The sequence below is a fragment of the Lampetra fluviatilis genome, chromosome 7, assembly GCF_964198595.1.
Source record: "Lampetra fluviatilis chromosome 7, kcLamFluv1.1, whole genome shotgun sequence".
Taxonomy (NCBI): domain Eukaryota; kingdom Metazoa; phylum Chordata; class Hyperoartia; order Petromyzontiformes; family Petromyzontidae; genus Lampetra; species Lampetra fluviatilis.
In genome coordinates this window covers 4690948-4711184 of record NC_136281.1, presented here as the reverse complement: position 1 = coordinate 4711184, position 20237 = coordinate 4690948, and the positions used below count along the sequence as shown (strand labels likewise).

Genomic DNA, 20237 nt, shown 5'->3' with positions numbered 1-20237 from the left:
CACGTGGTGTACCGCACACACACACGTAGTGTACCGCACGCACACACACACGTGGTGTACCGCACGCGCACACACACGTGGTGTACCGCACACACACACGTGGTGTACCGCACGCACACACGTGGTGTACCGCACGCACACACGTGGTGTACCGTACGCACACACACACGTGGTGTACCGCACACACACACGTGGTGTACCGCACGCACACACGTGGTGTACCGCACGCACACACGTGGTGTACCGCACGCACACACACACGTGGTGTACCGCACGTACACACGTGGTGTACCGCACACACACACGCACGTGGTGTACCGCACGCACACACGTGGTGTACCGCACACACACACACACGTGGTGTACCGCACGCACACACACACGTGGTGTACCGCACACACACACGTACGTGGTGTACCGCACGCACACACGTGGTGTACCACATTCACACACGTGGTGTACCGCACACACACACGTGGTGTACCGCACACACACACACACGTGGTGTACCGCACGCACACACACACGTGGTGTACCGCACGCACACACACACGTGGTGTACCGCACACACACACGTACGTGGTGTACCGCACGCACACACGTGGTGTACCGCATTCACACACGTGGTGTACCGCACACACACACGTGGTGTACCGCACACACACACGTGGTGTTCCGCACACGCACACACATGTGGTGTACCGCACACACACACGTGGTGTACCGCACACACACACGTGGTGTTCCGCACACACACACACACACACGTGGTGTACCGCATTCACACACGTGGTGTACCGCACACACACACACATGTGGTGTACCGCACACACACACACATGTACCGCACACACACACACACGTGGTGTACCGCATTCACACACACGTGGTGTACCGCATTCACACACACACGTGGTGTACCGCACGCACGCACACACGTGGTGTACCGCACGCACACACACACACGTGGTGTACCGCACGCACACACGTGGTGTACCGCACACACACACGCACGTGGTGTACCGCACGCACACACACACGTGGTGTACTGCACACACACACGTGGTGTACCGCACACACACACACACGTGGTGTACCGCACACACACACGTGGTGTACCGCACACGCACACGTGGTGTACCGCACACACACACACACGTGGTGTACCGCATTCACACACGTGGTGTACCGCACACACACACACATGTGGTGTACCGCACGCACACACGTGGTGTACCGCACACACACACACACACGTGGTGTACCGCATTCACACACACGTGGTGTACCGCATTCACACACACACGTGGTGTACCGCACGCACGCACACACGTGGTGTACCGCACGCACGCACACACGTGGTGTACCGCATGCACGCACACACGTGGTGTACCGCACGCACACACGTGGTGTACCGCACGCGCACACGTGGTGTACCGCACGCACACACACACGTGGTGTACCGCACGCACACACGTGGTGTACCGCACACACACACGTGGTGTACCGCACGCACACACACACGTGGTGTACCGCACGCACACACACACGTGGTGTACCGCACACACGCACGTGGTGTACCGCACACACGCACGTGGTGTACCGCACACACGCACACGTGGTGTACCGCACGCACACACGCACGTGGTGTACCGCACACACACACGTGGTGTACCGCACACACACACACACGTGGTGTACCGCACGCACACACGCACGTGGTGTACCGCACACACACACGTGGTGTACCGCACACACACACGTGGTGTACCGCACACACGCACGTGGTGTACCGCACACACGCACGTGGTGTACCGCACACGCACACGTGATGTACCGCACGCACACACGTGGTGTACCGCACACACGCACGTGGTGTACCGCACGCGCACACGTGGTGTACCGCACACACACACGTGGTGTACCGCACACACGCACGTGGTGTACCGCACGTGCACACGTGGTGTACCGCACACACACACGTGGTGTACCGCACGCGCGCACGTGGTGTACCGCACGCACGCACGTGGTGTACCGCACACGCGCACGTGGTGTACCGCACGCGCACACGTGGTGTACCGCACGCACACACGTGGTGTACCGCACGCACACACGTGGTGTACCGCACGCACACACACACACGGCCACGTGCACATTGGATTGTGACGCACGTCGCATGCGTCCCAATCCAATCCAGATGATAATTGGCAATTAATTGCCAATGCTACAGAGCGCCCCTCTTGCCAATTACTCCAATTGCCCATTATACTCGAGGCCCACGGCCACCACCACGTGACGTGGGGCAAAGCCGCAGAGGTGGCAGCAGGCAAGGTTTGCCCCCGACCGCTGTGATCCACTGACCACGTGACCGCGCAAACGTCTTGGGAGAGTAATCCGATCACTCCTAACAGGCAAGACGAAACGCATCGTACACCCCCCGTGTTTCCACCACTGGTTCGGTATTTTTTTTTTCCTGGCCTGAAGTTAGGGATTTTCGGCGTAAGGCACTACCACTACAGTTCAAGACAAGCCTATCCGTACGAATCCTCCAGTATTGTGACCTATATTCGTATGATCATATGAATATGTAAAACAATACGAATGTAGATGTGCCGGGGGATAATAGGAGGTGAGATGGATGCGGCGCGCCAAAAACAATTACCTGGGGCAGCGTTCCGATTGAAATTGAGCCACCGCTAATTTAACAATCGCGAAACAATAACCGCGTAACTCACAAAATCAAGGTGCCAGCTCCCAGAAATGTGGGTGTCTCTCTCTCTCTCCTCTGGCGCCTCTGCAGTAGGGCGGAACGATTTGGGGGAAATATATAATTGCGATTTTTCTGACAGATATTGCGATGGAAATGTTTTAAGTCAAGCTTCAGTTCAATATTCACTGTGTAATAGATTTAAAACATGTGATGGACCATTACATGATACCATCAAAATATGAACTGCTCTATAAATTATAATGCAAGTATGAGAACTTTACAAATTATGAATTGCTTCCAACATGTATTTATTAAAATGTTTTAATTAAAATAGAACAATCAAACATAGAGCAATTGTTAAGTTCAAATAATACATTAATAAGAAAATAAAATTCCAACAATTCCAAATCGCAAAAAAATCGCATTGTTTCAAATTGCGATTTCGATTTGAAATTGATTAATCGTTCAGCCCCACTCTACAGCTCCCACTACGGGATACAAATAACACCTCTGACTGCTGCTGCTGTTGTTGTTGTTATTGTCTCGCGCCATCCGCGCGAGCGTGGTTCGCAAACCCACGCCACTCCTCCTCCTCCCTCCTCTTCCTCCTCCTCCTCACAGAGACACGAGACGCGCCACACGCCACGCGGACGCCTTAGCGCCGCCGCTGCTGCTGCTGATGATGATGAGACGAGAGCGGGTGTGGAGGGGGGGGTGAACGAGGGTTGGGTGTGTGGAGCGGGGGGCGGGGAGGGTGTTTGAAGGTGCCCCCTCTCAATCCCCCCCCCAACACAATCACTCGCCTCCCCCCCCATCCCTCGGCGGGCGTCAGGTGCAGAGGCTGATTCGAGCCACGGGGTGTCTCGTGTTCACACTTTCAGCCTCCAGACCCCACCGCAGCCAGCACCCCCCCCCGACCCCCCCCGAGACGACAACATCCGCAGCTCGCCACTAAGTGGCGGTGACGTCACCACGGCGCTTTGTTTAGTCCAGGCCAGGTGCGCCATGAGGCCACGTGGAGTGCTCGCTGGACGCGGTGTCACGCTGCTGAACCCATGTGCCATGGGGTTGACTGACTGAAGATGACTGGCCGATAAACCGCCTGTGGCCGACGCTCCGCTCGTTGTTGTGAGCGTCGCTCCTCTGCCCTACGAAGTTTGCCGGATCGGCGACTGCCTCCAACTGGCCAGTTGCGTCCTTCACGAACCTCCCTCAACGAGAGGTCGATCTTGACACCGCTGGTACCGGTCATCGGCAAGTCCACTCAGCTCCACATCCTCCTGTACCACATCGGCTCCATCGCTTCTCTAGCCCGTGCCGCGCCCGTCTAGCTCCCCCCCCCCCCTTTTCCGGCCAAACAGAAGCTGCTCGGGCACGCGCACACAAAATGCAATTACGTGGCGCTGCACGTAACTGAGGCGAGGGGATGACGCGGGTAACACAGCGCGAAGACTTCAGCGTAACCACCACTCCCATAACCTGCGAGCGACTGCTGCTGCGTAATGACGCGATAATGGCGTGAATATGACGTCATAATGACGCGATTATGACGCGATAATGACGCCATAATGACGCGATTATGACGCGATAATGACGCCATAATGACGCGATAATGACGCGATAAGGGATTTTCAAACGTCTCGTTCTTGTTCGACAAAAGGAAGGCGGCATTGTGGCGCGGCGTTTCCTTTCCAATTAAGGGTGAATAACGAGGCGCTCCACAGCCTCCCCAGAGCGACGCGGGGGTAGAGGAGGAGGTGGGGATGGGGGGGGGTATGGGGGGGGCAGAGAGCATCTATCAGTTGGGTTAATGACGCCGGCAGCGAAGCAGACACGGGCTCCGTCACGCGGCCACCGTCATCGTCGCGCTAATCCTGTAAGTGTTTGTGATGGAAACTGCATCATCATCGTCGTCGTCAGCATCATTATCGCTCTCGTCTTCAGCGTGATACAGATGACACCGAGGTCATCCTCGTCATCATGATCACGTCGAACCCTTGACTTTCATCGATATTGACCATGATTGTACTGACCACTATCATCATCATCATCACCACGTGATCACCATATCTTACGTTTTTTGTTACTTAAAATGACTTCAAGATTAGAAGAACAATATGAATGATCAAATTCCATCGTCAACCGCTTATATGAGTGATTGAATTCGTACCATCTTCACCACCGTCATCATCATCATCGATCTAGCGCAGGCCTGGGTATGGTTCAGATTATCACTCACCATTCATGTTTCCCGCGGCCGAAAATCGAACTCAGTTGGCAAGGACAGTTGCGCATCACGCTAACCACTGCACCACCGCTCGAATACAAAGATCCCCCATATAGCCTTAACATGCTGTTGGGGCAAGTGCTGTTAGCGAGCACCTATGAAGGCCAGCACAGCACACGAGGGAGTGGGTGGTCAACACCACGCCTGATCACCTTTGTCTCCCCAGAGGCGATGTTTACACATCACCACCAGGTACTAATTTAAGGCTGAGTCGACCTAGGGGAGGCTCAGGACCGGTTCAGATAATCGTCACGGGTGTTGGCCGTGAGCGGGAATCAAACCCCGGGTCGCCGGGTTCGTAGCGCAGCGCACTAACCGCTACACCACCGAATACACGCGCGCACACACGCACGCACACACACACTCGTACACATTCACACGCGCACACACACACGCGCACACACACACGCACGCACACACACACACTCGTACACATTCACACGCGCACACACACACGCGCACACACACACGCACGCACACACACACTCGTACACATTCACACGCGCACACACACACGCGCACACACACACGCACGCACACACACACACTCGTACACATTCACACGCGCACACACACACGCGCACACACACACGCACGCACACACACACACTCGCACACACTCACACGCGCACACACACACGCGCACACACACACGCACGCACACACACACACTCGCACACACTCACACGCGCACACACACACGCGCACACACACTCACACGCGCACGCACACACTCGCACACACACACTCGCACACACTCACACGCGCACACACACACGCACACACACACACACGCGCACACACACACACACGCACACACACACGCACGCACGCACACGCACACACACACACACACTCGCACACACTCACACGCGCACACACACACGCGCACACACACACGCACGCACACACACACGCACGCACACACACACTCGCACACACTCACACGCGCACACACACACGCGCACACACACACGCACGCACGCACACACGCACGCACACACACACTCGCACACACTCACACGCGCACACACACACGCGCACACACACACGCACACACACACACACGCACACACACACGCACGCACACACTCACACACGCACACACACGCGCACACACACACGCACACACACACTCGCACACACTCACACGCGCACACACACGCGCACGCAACTCGGCGCGGCTGTTACACGCGAAGATGAACATCGATGCGAGGCAGGGACACTCGGGGTCCTGTTGCCCCCTCGTCGTCTCGGGGAGTTGACAACCGGCGCGAGTTGGACTTCCAAGTCATCTCGCCCGCTCGTCCCCCTCGAATGGGGACATCCACCTCCAGCGAAGCCCGAACGACGGCGTGAACCGCGTGCGCGCAGCCCTTGCTAGACGATCGTGAACGACGCCTTCTGAGACCGTTTGTAGCGGTCGGAAGTCATGGGATGCGTGTGTGTAAGTGTGTGTGTTTTATGGGCGAGCGGTGGTGTAGCGGTTAGCGCGCTGCGCTACGGACCTGGCGACCCAGAGTTCGATTGCCGCTGACGGCCAACACCGGTGACGATGTTTATACATCGCAATCATCGCCACTGGGGAGACAAATGCGGCCGGGCGTGGTGTTGGCCACCCAACCCCCTCGCGTGCTGTGCCGGCCTTTATAGGTGCTCGCTAACAGCACTTTCCCCTACAGTCTGTGTTTATATAAAAAAAAACATACCAAATAAAATAGAATCTACTCACTACCCCAACGAATTACTGACTGTTTTTCACGACCAATATCATCCATAATAGAGGTTTTTGGGGAAGATCGCGTAAATATATAAATGTGTGGAATTACTGACATCTCGATGTAGTGAGCGATTGGCCGACTCATTAATTCATTACTTGACTGATGAACTGACTGATTGACAAAGTCACGAGCGAAATAATTGATGAATTGACCAATTGATTGATTGACCAATTGATTGCCTGCGCGGCCGTCACTTGAGCATCCCATTCGAGACGCGGCGCTTGACCCAAGGCGCCTCCACGTTGAAGCGCGCGCTTGCGCGCGCCTTTGCTCCTCTTCCCCCCTCGCTCCTCCACCCCCTTCCCCGCCACAATTCGTCTCCTCTTCGTCCTCCTCCTCGTTCCCCCCCCCCCCCGCGCGGTTTACTGTCGTAGTTGCAGCGCGTTGGCCGAACGCGCGTGAGCTGCAGAGACACCCGGAAACGTTACGGCCGAAAACGTTGCGAACGGGAACGGCAGCAAACTGTCGACGTAGTTGACGTAGTCGTCGTCTCTCGTCGCCACCGCGTGCACGTGGTCTTCTCTCGCGGCGCCACCAGCACACACGAGGACGTCTGTGCTGGTGGTGGCGCGCGACGCATCCATACGCTGGTGGCGCGCGAGCCGTCGACCGGAGACGGTGCCGACCCGCGGGTTTCTCCTCGACCCGCGCACGAACTTTCTCTGGCGCCGTTCTGCTGTCGTGGCGGGGTGTAGGGGGAGGGGGGGCAGTGCCGGATTATCCCAGTAGCAAAAGTAGCTACATATGTAGCTGCTCAAGTGACTACTACATATGTAGTAGCTACGGGCCAAGCAACTTTTAAGGGCCCCGCGCTAAATGCTTTCAAGCTATCAATTCCGGTTCAGTGATTCTGCACTTGCTCTATTACTATAGTACTATACCGCCTGCAACCTTTATGAACAACTGGGTGTTTAATGTCAGCGATTTGTCGTATCATCTGGCTGTGGAGCAAATGAAAATATACAATTACTTTACTATGCCAGTTAAACATTTGTGTTTTAATATTTTTTATTTATTGTATATTTATTTAGGGCCCCTTTATAACATATGCTACAGGCCCCGCACGAGCTTAATCCGGCACTGGGGGTGGTGGGGGGGGGGACCCCAGGCATCTTTTGGTGGAAGTTCTATTGTGCAGTTGCCGCCGGTAACGGCTCTGTCCATGACAACGACTGCTGCCTTCGTGACTTCGCGTGCAAGGTCTCGCCAGGCGGTGATCATGTTAGCGGCCCCGGTTGTGATCGAGATGACGACGACGACGATGACGTTGTTGGTGGTGATGATGACATTTTGATCTCTGGAATAGAATTGAAGGCGGATGAGTACCGTGGAGTTTCCCTCACTTGTATGATGATGATGATCCTGATAATATTACCAATGCTAATGAGAATGCCACGCAGATAGTAATGATGATTATTGGTGATGAAGGTGATGGCCCCGGAATTTTAGCAACTCTGATAATGATGATTACAATGATGATGAAGTGTATGAGATCGGTGATGATGAGGATGACGATTAGATCTCGAACTTTGGCCAATATTTCATATCGGAGGTGGAATTTCTAAAGCGAGCGTGGAAATCTTCTCAAAATCCGCATGCGCTCTTTTTCACCACCCGCGACGCAGCAGCCGCCGCCTCCATCGCCACGGCCCCTTCGCTGCAGCAACAGCTGCTGCTGCTGGTGGTGACTGGAGGCCGTCATCATCAGCGGTGACAAATGCCCGCCTCTGCGCCGCTAATTGCTTTATTTAACGGAGCGGATCAACGTTAATTGAGTTTGATCGCGGCTACACTTCGAGCCCCGGAAAGGTCAAACGAGATCGTGGGAGGGCGTTCTCACGAGTCGTCGGGACTCGAGCACGGCTCTCGCGAAGGGGGGGGAGGGGGGGGCGGGGGGTCTCGCACTGCACTCTGCGTCAGAGGACCAAGATCGCACGTCTCACTTGTCGGCACACCCTGCTACGGATTCATGTTGTGTTTACTCGCCGCGTTCGTGCCGGAGAAAAATATTGAGCCGTTGACGTTTTGTGCCCAGTTCCCTGCTTGCATGCGGTTATACAATGACCCATCATCGTCTGTGAAGAAGCGAGAGCGAGAGAGAGAGCCATTGGTTGGAGTGATCTCCACGAGAGTCTGGCGACAAAGGGGAAGAAAGGACCTCAGAGCACGTGCTGGTTACTGTGAGGGCAGATCGGGACCTGGCAGAGGGAAGGAAGCGTTGCCAATAAAGTGCGCATGGCCGCATTCATTTCGGGATGATAATACACGCCTGTCCCCCCCCCCCTTGTGCTGTATGTATTAAAGCATTGTGGCGTTCGGCTTATAATACCGGTAGCTGTATGCGCGTGTGTCTGGGGCACTTGCCCCAAACGTCTGTAGCCCCTGTAGGGGGATCTTTGTCTGCGTGTGTGTGAGTGGGGGAGCGGTAGCGTGGCGGTTGGGGCGCTGCGTTACGAACCCAGCGACCTCCGCTCACGGCCAACGCCGGTGACGATTATTTGAAGCGGTCCCGGGCCTCATCTAGGTCAACCCAGCCTCAAATGAATAGTTGGTGCGATTTGTAAGACATCGCCACGAGGGAGAGAAAGGCGGCCGGGCGTGATGCTGGCCACGCACCCCCTCGTGTGCCGTGCCGGCATTCATAGGTGCTCGCTAACAGCACTTGCCCAAACATTCTGTTACAGGCTATACGGGGGATCTGTGTCTGTTGCACGTATGTGTCTGGTGTGGGTACGTACACGTACACGTGCGCGTATTTGTGGTCAGTGTGCGTGTGTATGTGTGTATGTGTGTATGTGTGTATGTGTGTACGTGTGTACGTGTGTACGTGTGTATGTGTGTATGTGTGTATGTATGTGTGTATGTGTGTATGTGTGTACGTGTGTACGTGTGTACGTATGTATGTGTGTATGTGTGTACGTGTGTACGTGTGTACGTGTGTACGTGTGTACGTGTGTATGTGTGTATGTGTGTATGTGGGTATGTGTGTATGTGTGTATGTGTGTATGTGTGTATGTGTGTATGTGTGTACGTGCCATCATAGTCGGGAGCCGTGGGGCAGAATTGCATTCTCACTCACAACCACTATCGGTGACGAATATCTGGGGCCTCCCCTTAGAGCGACTCAGCCTTAAATCAGTAGCTTGCGCAGTGGTGTTAGCCACATCACCCCCTCGTGCACAGTTCCGGCCTTCATAGGTGCTCTCTAACAGCACTTGCCCCTACAGTCTGTTCACGACTATACGGGCATCTTTGTTGTGGCTTGTGCGTCACGTGCACGCATCGTCACGTGCACGCATCGTCACGTGCACGCATTGTGACGTGTACGCATTGTGACGTGTACGCATCGTGACGTGTACGCATAGTGACGTGCACGCATTGTGACGTGTACGCATCGTGACGTGCACGCATCGTGACGTGTACACATCGTGACGTGCACGCATCGTGACGTGTACGCATAGTGACGTGCACGCATTGTGACGTGTACGCATCGTGACGTGTACGCATAGTGACGTGCACGCATTGTGACGTGTACGCATAGAGACGTGCACGCATTGTGACGTGTACGCATTGTGACGTGCATGCATTGTGACGTGTACGCATCGTGACGTGTACGCATAGTGACGTGCACGCATTGTGACGTGTACGCATCGTGACGTGCACGCATCGTGACGTGTACACATCGTGACGTGCACGCATCGTGACGTGTACGCATAGTGACGTGCACGCATTGTGACGTGTACGCATCGTGATGTGCACGCATCGTGACGTGTACACATCGTGACGTGCACGCATCGTGACGTGCACGCATTGTGACGTGTACGCATTGTGACGTGTACGCATCGTGACGTGCACGCATCGTGACGTGCACGCATCGTGACGTGTACACATCGTGACGTGCACGCATCGTGACGTGTACACATCGTGACGTGTACGCATTGTGACGTGTACACGTGCGCATCGAGCGGTGAAAATGAACGTTTCGCGACGTAAACCAAGCACAGAGCGCAACACGAGGCGCACAGCTCCTCATGGCGTTGTTATACGCATCGCGCCAATGTACTGATTTAAGGCTGAGCCGATCTGAGGGAGGCCCAGAACCGGTTCAGATATTCGCCACCGATATTGGCTGTGAGTGGGAACGCAATTCTGCCCCACCACTCCCTCCGATGATGGCACGTGCACACAGACCACTTTAATTATTTTCGTTTTGCTGTGATTCCCAATTTCACAGTTGTATCGTAAAATTCGTATTAGTATTGTAATTACTTGGATTTGCAATGCAAATTTGCACCAAATTGCTCACATCCCAATGTCAATGGACCCGCTTAGAGCCAGACGAGGTGAGAGAGAAGGCCTCCCGCGTGGGATGTTGACGAGCAGCCGCGTCTCGAGATGAGATTAGGGTGAGAGTCGCGGCTCCTCCGGAATATGGAGAGCGGAGCTTTCGACAAGTGGGACGGATCTCCCGTTGAGATGACGGGCGCTTGTGTTGCGCCCGAAACGTCGTGATTTGTTTGATTTTGTTTTCTACCTACGTGACTTTACCGAAAGAACCAAAGAGCATGGATCCCTGCAGTCACGAAAACTTCGAATCGAGATTTAATGCGGCGGAAAAGTTCGTCGGAAGGCTCGTGAACACGGTGAGTTGGTCGTGGGAACGTGGAGATGCGGAGTCTCTGAAGGATCGTGAACGCGACGGGAAGGCAGGCGTGGGATGGCACGAGATGGGAATGAGATGAGGAGTCATAATAAGAAGGTGAGAGATTCCGACGAGACGTGGAATCAGAAAGAATGAGACGAGAACGGATGAGTTAACGGGGACGGCATGGCATGCGACGGAATACAATATAATGTTATTATAAAGGGGTGCGATGGGATGCCGAGGAGGGAAGAGATGGAATGCGATGGGATGGGATGGAAAGGGGAGCGATAACATTTGGATTTGATGGGATGAGAAGTGATGCAGCTGGACGGGGTGGAGTTGGCGTAGGATGTGAATTGTCCAGCTGTGATGGGGCCCACTCGTCCCGCAGTGGAAAAGTTCTGCCCCATTAATATTGCAGAAGCCGTCAGCACTGCGCGCGGAGCGAGCGGGCGAGAGGGCGAGCGATTGGTCGAGGCGTCATACCGGCGGAGATGCCTTTAATGCCGCCTCCCCCAACCCATATATAATCGATAGGCGCAATCCAGCCTGCGCTAACGGCGCTAATGTAATGTTTTAAATCATTTCCCATTCGCCAAGCACAAAACTTGCATCCAGATGGGCTCGTGTGCTAAATGGACTCTTCCATCGACACGATCGTGGGAGGTGGTCACCGCTTGGGCTTGACCTCCCGGCAGTGGGTTGGTCACGGCTAATGATGCTGCTGCTGCTGATGATGATGATGATGATTTTACAGCCATTTTCAATTCACCACTGGATGAATGCCTTTTCTGTATATTTCGGTCATGGGGGGGGGGGGGGGTTGCTTGGCCATGCGTCACCATACTGATCAGTGCGGGGTTGTCAAGTGGGGAGGGGAGGAGGGGTGAGTTTAATGCTGGTGGTAAAACGTCTTGAGATGCGATTGCATTTGTGATGATATGGATATTCATATTGTTGTTTCGGTAAAGTCACATAGGTAAATAAAATAATACATAAAATAAAAGATAAAAAATAAATAAAATTAAATCACGACGTTTCGATTGCAACACAGGCAATCATCATCAGGAGTGAATATCACAGCAAGAAAATGACTTGAGTAGACATTTTCACAATAATTTGTAAAATATGTTATTTTATATTTTATTTATTATTTTATTTACCTACGTGACTTTACCGAAATAACCAAGAGTATGGATCCTTGCAGTCACGAAAACTCCAAATCAAGAACATATTGTTGTTGTCGTCGTTGTTGCCGTCTATAAACAATTCACAAAAAATATTATTCATAATCAACGTTTTTGGGTTTAGATCGCGTTATTTATAAATGTGTCGTAACCCTCCACCACCCGACACGGCCAATCAGTAAAAAAGTGTCACGTTGACAAAAGACAAATAGTTCACTGCTTTAACATCATCTCGCCGCATTGCTTTGTGCTCGCCACAACACCTTGACGATCTGGTCAAGGAGCATCCACGATCACGCGAACTCCGATTATACTCGCAGCGGCTTTTGGCTGCTGGCCATCGAACAAAGACGGCCACCGCTTTCAGATGCGCTCCTGCGGCCGTCTGGAACGCTCCTTCCATCCGATGTTGGGACGCCACTGGAGCTATGCACGATCAAATCATGTGGATTGAAAACCAGGTGTCTTTAGACACGCGCTTTGCGCTTAGCTCGTCGTCCGCCCTCGCACATCCGATGAGCGCGGTTGGCGTACGGTGCGAAAGAAGTCCATCGCACATGAACCGCGCCTGGGCGCTGCAACGCGGTCCGGTTCAACGCGCTGCTTGCCGTCGCCGGGGGGAGGTTTTGTTGTTGTTGTTGTTGTTGTCGTCGCCGGACAAGAGATGGTGATGAAAGGAAGCGTTTGCCAATCGCGTGAACAGCTGGTGTCTGCGATTTTGCAGGCATCTATCGGCGGCAGTGGAGGAAAAACACTTCCACCATTGTGTCGGTATGGATTCTATGAATCATTGAACACATTTGAAGAAAACTGCCGTTAATGCCAAGGTCAACAGCTGCAATTATCCTGCACTTTGTGTTTAATTGTCCTTCCGAGCAACAGATCAATGATTATTCTCCAATGATTGCAAGAAACGAAGTTGCATAAATAAATGCACAAGTGTGTATGCAGTAAATGTGTTTATTGATGCAGTATATATACTGTAGATTTATATCTCATGAAGGCCACAGTGATCTTGACGAATGTGTGAGTTGTGTTTTGGTGTTGGCTTTTGCTTTTTGTGCACAACAAGGCGCTGAACTGTGGGCCAAGATGCGCGTCCGGGCGAAAGAACCAAAACTTGTCACAACGCCCGGTGCGATTCGCATCATCATCATCGTCATCGCCGTCATCGTCGTCGTCATCGTCTTCGTCATCATCATCGTCTTCGTCATCATCGCCGTCGTCGTCATCGTCAATCTCATCATCGTCGTCATCGTCATCATCGATCTCATCATCGTCATCATCGTCGTCATCATCGTCATCGTCGTCATCATCATCATCGTCGTCATCATCGTCGTCATCATCATCATCGTCGTCGTCGTCATCATCGTCGTCATCATCATCGTCCTCGTCAGCGATGCACACACATCGGCGCGTCCTGTGCCTGGGACAGGGTCACGATATTCACCCCCCTCCGACTCTAGCGACCGCGTGCACGCAGCCGGGAGTGACGACGAGGTCTCTCCTCCCGGCGACTCACGTCAACGGAGAGACACGGGGGGGAGAGGGGGGCTGGAGGAGGAGGGGGGGTCAATCACCGCACGCTGGACATGGCAGAGTGAGCCGGGTGCGTGCGCGATGGCTGGGCGAGCGAGTGTCCGAAGAGCGGTTCACGATCCGTGGGCAGATAGCCCCGTAGGTGTCCGCTGTTGTCACACTTCGTCATTAATCTAGATTTGATGCTTTCGTGACTGCAGGAATCCATACTCTTTGGTTCTTTCGGTAAAGTCACGTGGGTCTAAAATACAATTTTATTTTATTTAATTCGCTCGAGTAGTGCGACATCTGTCCGCCGCCAATCTCTTAATTCGTCGTCGTCTTCAAGCCATTCTCGGTGAGGTCCTTCCTCCCTTACCGGCTCCTTCCATTGTTTCCGAACAATAACAACAAAAACAACAACAACAACTTGCGTCCAAATGGTGGCAGTTTCCTTCTCGTCGCCGCCAGCATCGTGGGCTCCTCTCCTCCTCCTCCTTCCTTCCGCGTGCAATTATCGCGGAGAATCTCGCAAGCCGGAGGGAGGCGGAGGAGGATGCGCCGAATCGCCCTCAGCCTGTCGAGGCACGACGCGGGCGCATTGCCGGACGCTGCGTGTCGGGATCGAGCGAGGAAGAGGCTCTGAGTGCGTGGTGGAGGTGGAGGAGGAGGTGGAGGTGGTGGAGGTGGAGGAGGAGGTGGAGGTGGTGGAGGTGGAGGAGGTGGTGGAGGAGGTGGTGGAGGTGGTGGAGGAGGTGGAGGAGGTGGTGGAGGTGGAGGAGGTGGAGGAGGTGGTGGAGGGGTGGGGGTGGTGGAGGAGGTGGTGGAGGTGGTGGAGGAGGTGGTGGAGGTGGAGGGGTGGGGGTGGTGGAGGTGGAGGAGGTGGAGTTGGTGGTGGAGGTGGAGGAGGTGGAGGAGGAGGTGGAGGGGTGGGGGTGGTGGAGTCGCCTCTTTAGATGTCGGCAAAAAAATTCTCCCGGGTCAGCGGTGGGCGTCGTCTCTCAATCGCGAGCGACTTCACAGAGCCCCCGGTACGGGGTGGAGGGGGGCATAGGGGGGCGTGGTGGGGTGACTCACAGACCGCGTGCTTTCTCGTCTTAAACCGCCCCCCCCCCTTCTCACGCGGACACAATGTAGCATAGAAAGTAGGTTTGCCGATTTTTACAAGGGGTCATGTTTACATTAACCACAATACCTGCGGTCAGAATGCAAAGAATGTCAAGGGCAATGCATACATTATCAGAGTGTGTTTTTTGTTTGCATTCTGACCGCAGGTATTGTGGTTAATGTAAATATGATTCCTTGTAAAAAGGTTTCAGTTTTGTTGCCAGAAAAAAGGGGAAAAAAATCTATTATTAGGTTTGCCGACCTATCTAAATAATAATATAGGCGACGTTTCGGGTAATGGCCCTTTATAAGGAGACGGGCTTTGTGGCTGGGCAAGTGTGCAGTGCCGGCCGTGATGGGTGCTACTCGATAACAGCACTTGCCCCAACGGTCTGTTGGAGCTATACGGGGCATCTTTGTGTACATGTGTGCATTTGAGTGATTTCATGGGTGTATGCGTGTGTTTATATCAGCGAGCGTGTGTCTGCGTGCTTGATGGAACTACATTAATATTTTACGTTTTCTCACAACTCGTGGCGTTTCGCTGCTCATAAAACCGAGCCCAGATGAGAGAGTAGTTTTATAAGACCCGAAACCCATTAACAATGTATGCGGGAGTAGGAAACAAAGCAATGACTTGTGCATTTTTTAAAAATACTAAAATTCCGGTGGCTTACGACCGCCTTATTCTAGCCCCTGCCTACAAAATAAATCTGGACTCTATTGTATATAAGGGGTGGGGGAGTGAATTTGTTGGCACCCTGTTGAATCAACGTTTTACCTCCACTTCTGAGGGGGGGGGGGGGGGGTCCACCTTATATAACTTTTTTGATTCAGGCCTTTTGAAAGGCTCTTACAATTTAGTTGAAGGACAAATGGAACGCCGGGATTTTATAATAGATACAACATTTAGCTTTTCACTAATGAGCTCCCCAGACATCAACGCCTCTTAATAAAAAAAAAAATTCCGCAAAGGCTTCACCCTAAGAGCTTCCTCTCCGATCCCCAAAACATTCAATGGCCTTTTTTTGTGTGCAAGCTGGGAACTGTACAGATCCACGTGGCGAGAGACACCCCAGGGGGGAACTGTACAGATCCACGTGTCGAGAGACACCCCGGGGGGAACTGTACAGATCCACGTGGCGAGAGACACCCCGGGGGGAACTGTACAGATCCACGTGGCGAGAGACACCCAGGGGGGGAACTGTACAGATCCACGTGTCGAGAGACACCCCGGGGGGAACTGTACAGATCCACGTGGCGAGAGACACCCCAGGGGGGAACTGTACAGATCCACGTGGCGAGAGACACCCCGGGGGGAACTGTACAGATCCACGTGTCGAGAGACACCCCGGGGGGAACTGTACAGATCCACGTGTCGAGAGACACCCCGAGGGGAACTGTACAGATCCACGTGGCGAGAGACACCCCGGGGGGGAACTGTACAGATCCACGTGGCGAGAGACACCCCGGGGGTGGAACTGTACAGATCCACGTGGCGAGAGACACCCCGGGGGGGGAACTCCGGGTACCTTGGAGAGCGCGCATCGCCGGGAGGAGCCATCGGCACGAGCCGCCGAGGGGGACCGACCCACCGCCCCGCGCCCCCGCACTGTGGCACCTCGGCAAGAGCACGCGCCTCCCATTGGCAACGGGGTTTGTCACTAGGTACGGTGGGAGAGAAGTTCGAGATACCGGTTGCACGCGCCGTGTGGGCGCGAGTTTGCCGCGACGGTCCGGGCAGGTGTCGGGGAGGGTTATGCGGTGTCGGGAAGCCGTGGCGGTTTCTCGTCGAGTTCCATCGTCCATAGTTAGTTGCGGAAGACCACGGATGTTCGACTGTACGTTGTCAATGAAAGTGATTGAGTTGTATATATTGTTTTGCCCCCCACCCCCTCCCCCCCCATCTTTATTAGCAATGTAATTAGTTAACGACGAGGGTTCGACCATCTAACGTGATATCAATCTATCTCGGGTGACCGTCTGCATGTGAATGAAATGATCTGGACAATAGATGTCAATTGTGGTGTTACAGTAGAATGCTGAAAGTTCGCAAGAAGTGCAAAATTCGTAACTAGCCACGAGTTTTTACGAACAATTTCTCATAAATTATTTGTAATTTGAGATTTTAATTCATATGGCGGAAGTAAGGACGTGAAAATTATTATCATTCTTCACCCGTTCGTCTCAAGACTCGCTTTTAGGAGGCTCTGACAGACAAGTTTGTGCAGTAATGGGTGTCGGTTACTATGTGTGTGTCTAAACATGCGTTTAGACTATTTAGATGATTTTGCTGCTATAAAGGTCGAAATGATAAGACACTTTGTTGAGCTATCATTTAGAAAATAAACTGTTGAAAAATAAATTCATACCTCAATGGATTTTGCCTGGTAAGATGGGGATTGTTCAATTTCATTTGTTAAATTTCGTTTGTATGTGTTGGGGTGATTTGTTTACCTATACTGGTACTTTGAACTCCAATCATCTAATTTTTGGTCGTTGTTGTTGTAACCTTCCTACCCAGCCCGATTGGACATCTGCGAAAAAGAGCTTTACAGCTCCTCGGATTCCTCCGGTATGGAACACATTACACCGATTCTGTGTAACGTCGACGAAAATCGTCAGCCATCGCGATCACTTTTGGTTCACGCCGGCGGCTGTGACGTTTCACCCGACGTCACAGTTGGTTGACGCCACGTCACAGTGGCGACGTCACCGCGCCACTGTGACGTCGCTGCGGCAGCTGCCACGCGGACGAACCGACAACGCTGTGGATCTTGCGGTTGACCGAGGCCTACCTGAGCGAATGCGCCCCGAATTCTCCGCCGCGTCTCGTAAGCTCTGCGGCGTCACGTCTGGACGGTGCTCGGGTGGGCGGCCACTCTGCCTGGGAACTGGCACGTGCTGTGGAATTGGGCTACGAGCTTGGCCGTGAGTTGGCAGTGCTAGCAATGGATTCTTGAATCTCTCTGCTGTGCAGAGGTTTTCGCGTTTACAATTCTCGCATGCGTGGGGCTTTCTCCGGGGTTACTCCGAACACGCTCCAGTGATGGAATTCGCCAAATATTCCCGATGCAGACCCCTTCCTTAAAATAGGACGACTTGAGACTCGGTCGTGAAGCGCTGTTTGGGATTAACCAAGCCGTAGAAACTCGGTTCACTTGCATTGACAGTGAATCAGTCTGGGCGGCAAAATGCGTTCCGAAAACACTCAACCCGGCTACATGCGGGTAACGTCGAGGGAGGTAGCGTGTGACGCGCACTCACGGTAACCGGGTAACGTGCGGCCCACACAGCTACCAGGTGTTATCGGGGGCTTCTGTTTTGATTCGTTTCTCGCTGCTACACCACAGCGGGTTCACCACCACTACCACCACCAACAACAACAACCACCAACCAACCAACAAACAACATCAACACCACCATCCCTCGGGGGGAGGGGGGGAGGGGGTGGTGCAACTTCCCGTCTCCCTTTAACCAAAAGCCTCATTTCAAACGAACCCTTCCGTCGCCTCCAAAAATAATAATGAGGTTAAAAATTAATGAAAGGGACAGGCGGGGGCCACGTGGCGGCCGTTCGGGGGGGGGGGGTGCGCGCGTCATAAGCGGCTTTCATTTCGCCCCTTGTGACCCCCCCCCCCCCCCCCAGAGCAGCAGCAGCAGCGGCGGCGCTCACGGGCACGCGGCTCTTAAGGGCTCGCGTAGCGAACGCGAAAGGTTAAAACGAATTGGCTTTTGATTGTGACTGATGGCCGTTGGCATTGACGGGTCGCTTCAAGTGAAGATCCGAAAGGCTGAGCGGGCCGCGTGGGAGAGAGGGGGGGGGGCTTGCGAGGACCCCCCCCCCCCCAACCCCCTCGATCCACTCCCCGGTCGGATTCTAAGTCGCGGGTTACAGGTCCCCGGGTCCCAGCCTTCGGTCGCCGCTCGCACAAATGCCGCATTGCACTGCCACGGACGCGAGGCGACTCGCTAAGGGTGGGTGGGGAGTGTGGGGAAGGGTGGGGAGGGGGGGTCTCCGCTCTTCCACCAGCAACTTGCTGCGTGGCGCCGCGCGTTCTCTCTCTCGTATTCATGCCGAGTGCGGCGCGATCGTCGTCGGGGACGTGACCGAGCGCAAGGGGACACGAGCGATAGTGGAGCAACAGCGACAACAGAGAGGCAGAGCAGAATGAACCGAGCACGAGACGATGCGTCTTCTCGTGCGACGTGCGGTGAATCCGAGGCAACATTTTTTTTCCGCGCGGGCCACCAAGCCGAGCGGGAGCTACCCGTAGCCGGGCTGCATGCCCTCTCATCATCATCCTCCTCCTCGCAGCTCGCGTTACTAACTCGCCCATTCACTGATGCACTCATTCACTGATGCGCTCACTCACTCAGGCACGCACGCGCGCATTCATCACTCGCGCAAGCCACTCACCTTCCTGTAGGTGCTCATGTTGGGCGAGTGCTGCACGCAGACAAACCCAGATGCCACCGCGGCGGCCTCCGCAGCGAACTCGGCCATGGGTTTCCCCCCGTGACGCTTTGATTCGTAGTAAATTCCAACAGAAACAACTGATGCAACAGCAGCAGCAGCAGCTGCAGCAGCAGCACGCGGCAGTAATAGCAGCGACAGCAGCAGCAGCAGCAGCCGCACGTCGGCAAGAGCGCTATGGAAAGTTGCTGGTAGTGGCCACCACCACCACGACCAGCTGCTGCTGCTACTGCTGCTGCAGGATATCCATGCAATGAGGAGAGGAGGAGGCGTCGGCGCGCAGGCAGAGAACCGCTGAGCGGTGCGCGAGTGCTGCGGGAGGGGAAGTGGAGCGCGCGTGGCGGCGGGGTCACGACGCCACGGCGCCGAAACAGCCGCCGCGGGCAGAGGAGCGCGCACGCACGCGCACGCACGCACGCGCGCAAAGACAAAGATCCCCCGTATAGCCTTTGCAGACTGTTGGGGCAAGTGCTGCACCGATGAGGGAGTGGGTGGGCCGCACCACGCCCGGCTGATTTTGCCTCC

General features: G+C 54.3%; 1 protein-coding gene across 2 annotated transcripts in view; it reads right to left on the bottom strand.

The window, feature by feature from the left end:
- The window catches only part of LOC144933460 (regulator of G-protein signaling 7-like), a 61682-nt gene extending 41543 nt beyond the window's left edge, over window positions 1-20139 (bottom strand). For both annotated transcript variants that reach the window (XM_078858231.1, XM_078858232.1), the window contains exon 1: window positions 19656-20139. In XM_078858231.1, the coding sequence (XP_078714357.1) occupies window positions 19656-19742 (87 nt within the window). In that variant the 5' untranslated portion in view covers window positions 19743-20139. The remainder of the gene's footprint in view (window positions 1-19655) is intronic.
- Between the last annotated feature and the right edge of the window lie 98 nt (window positions 20140-20237).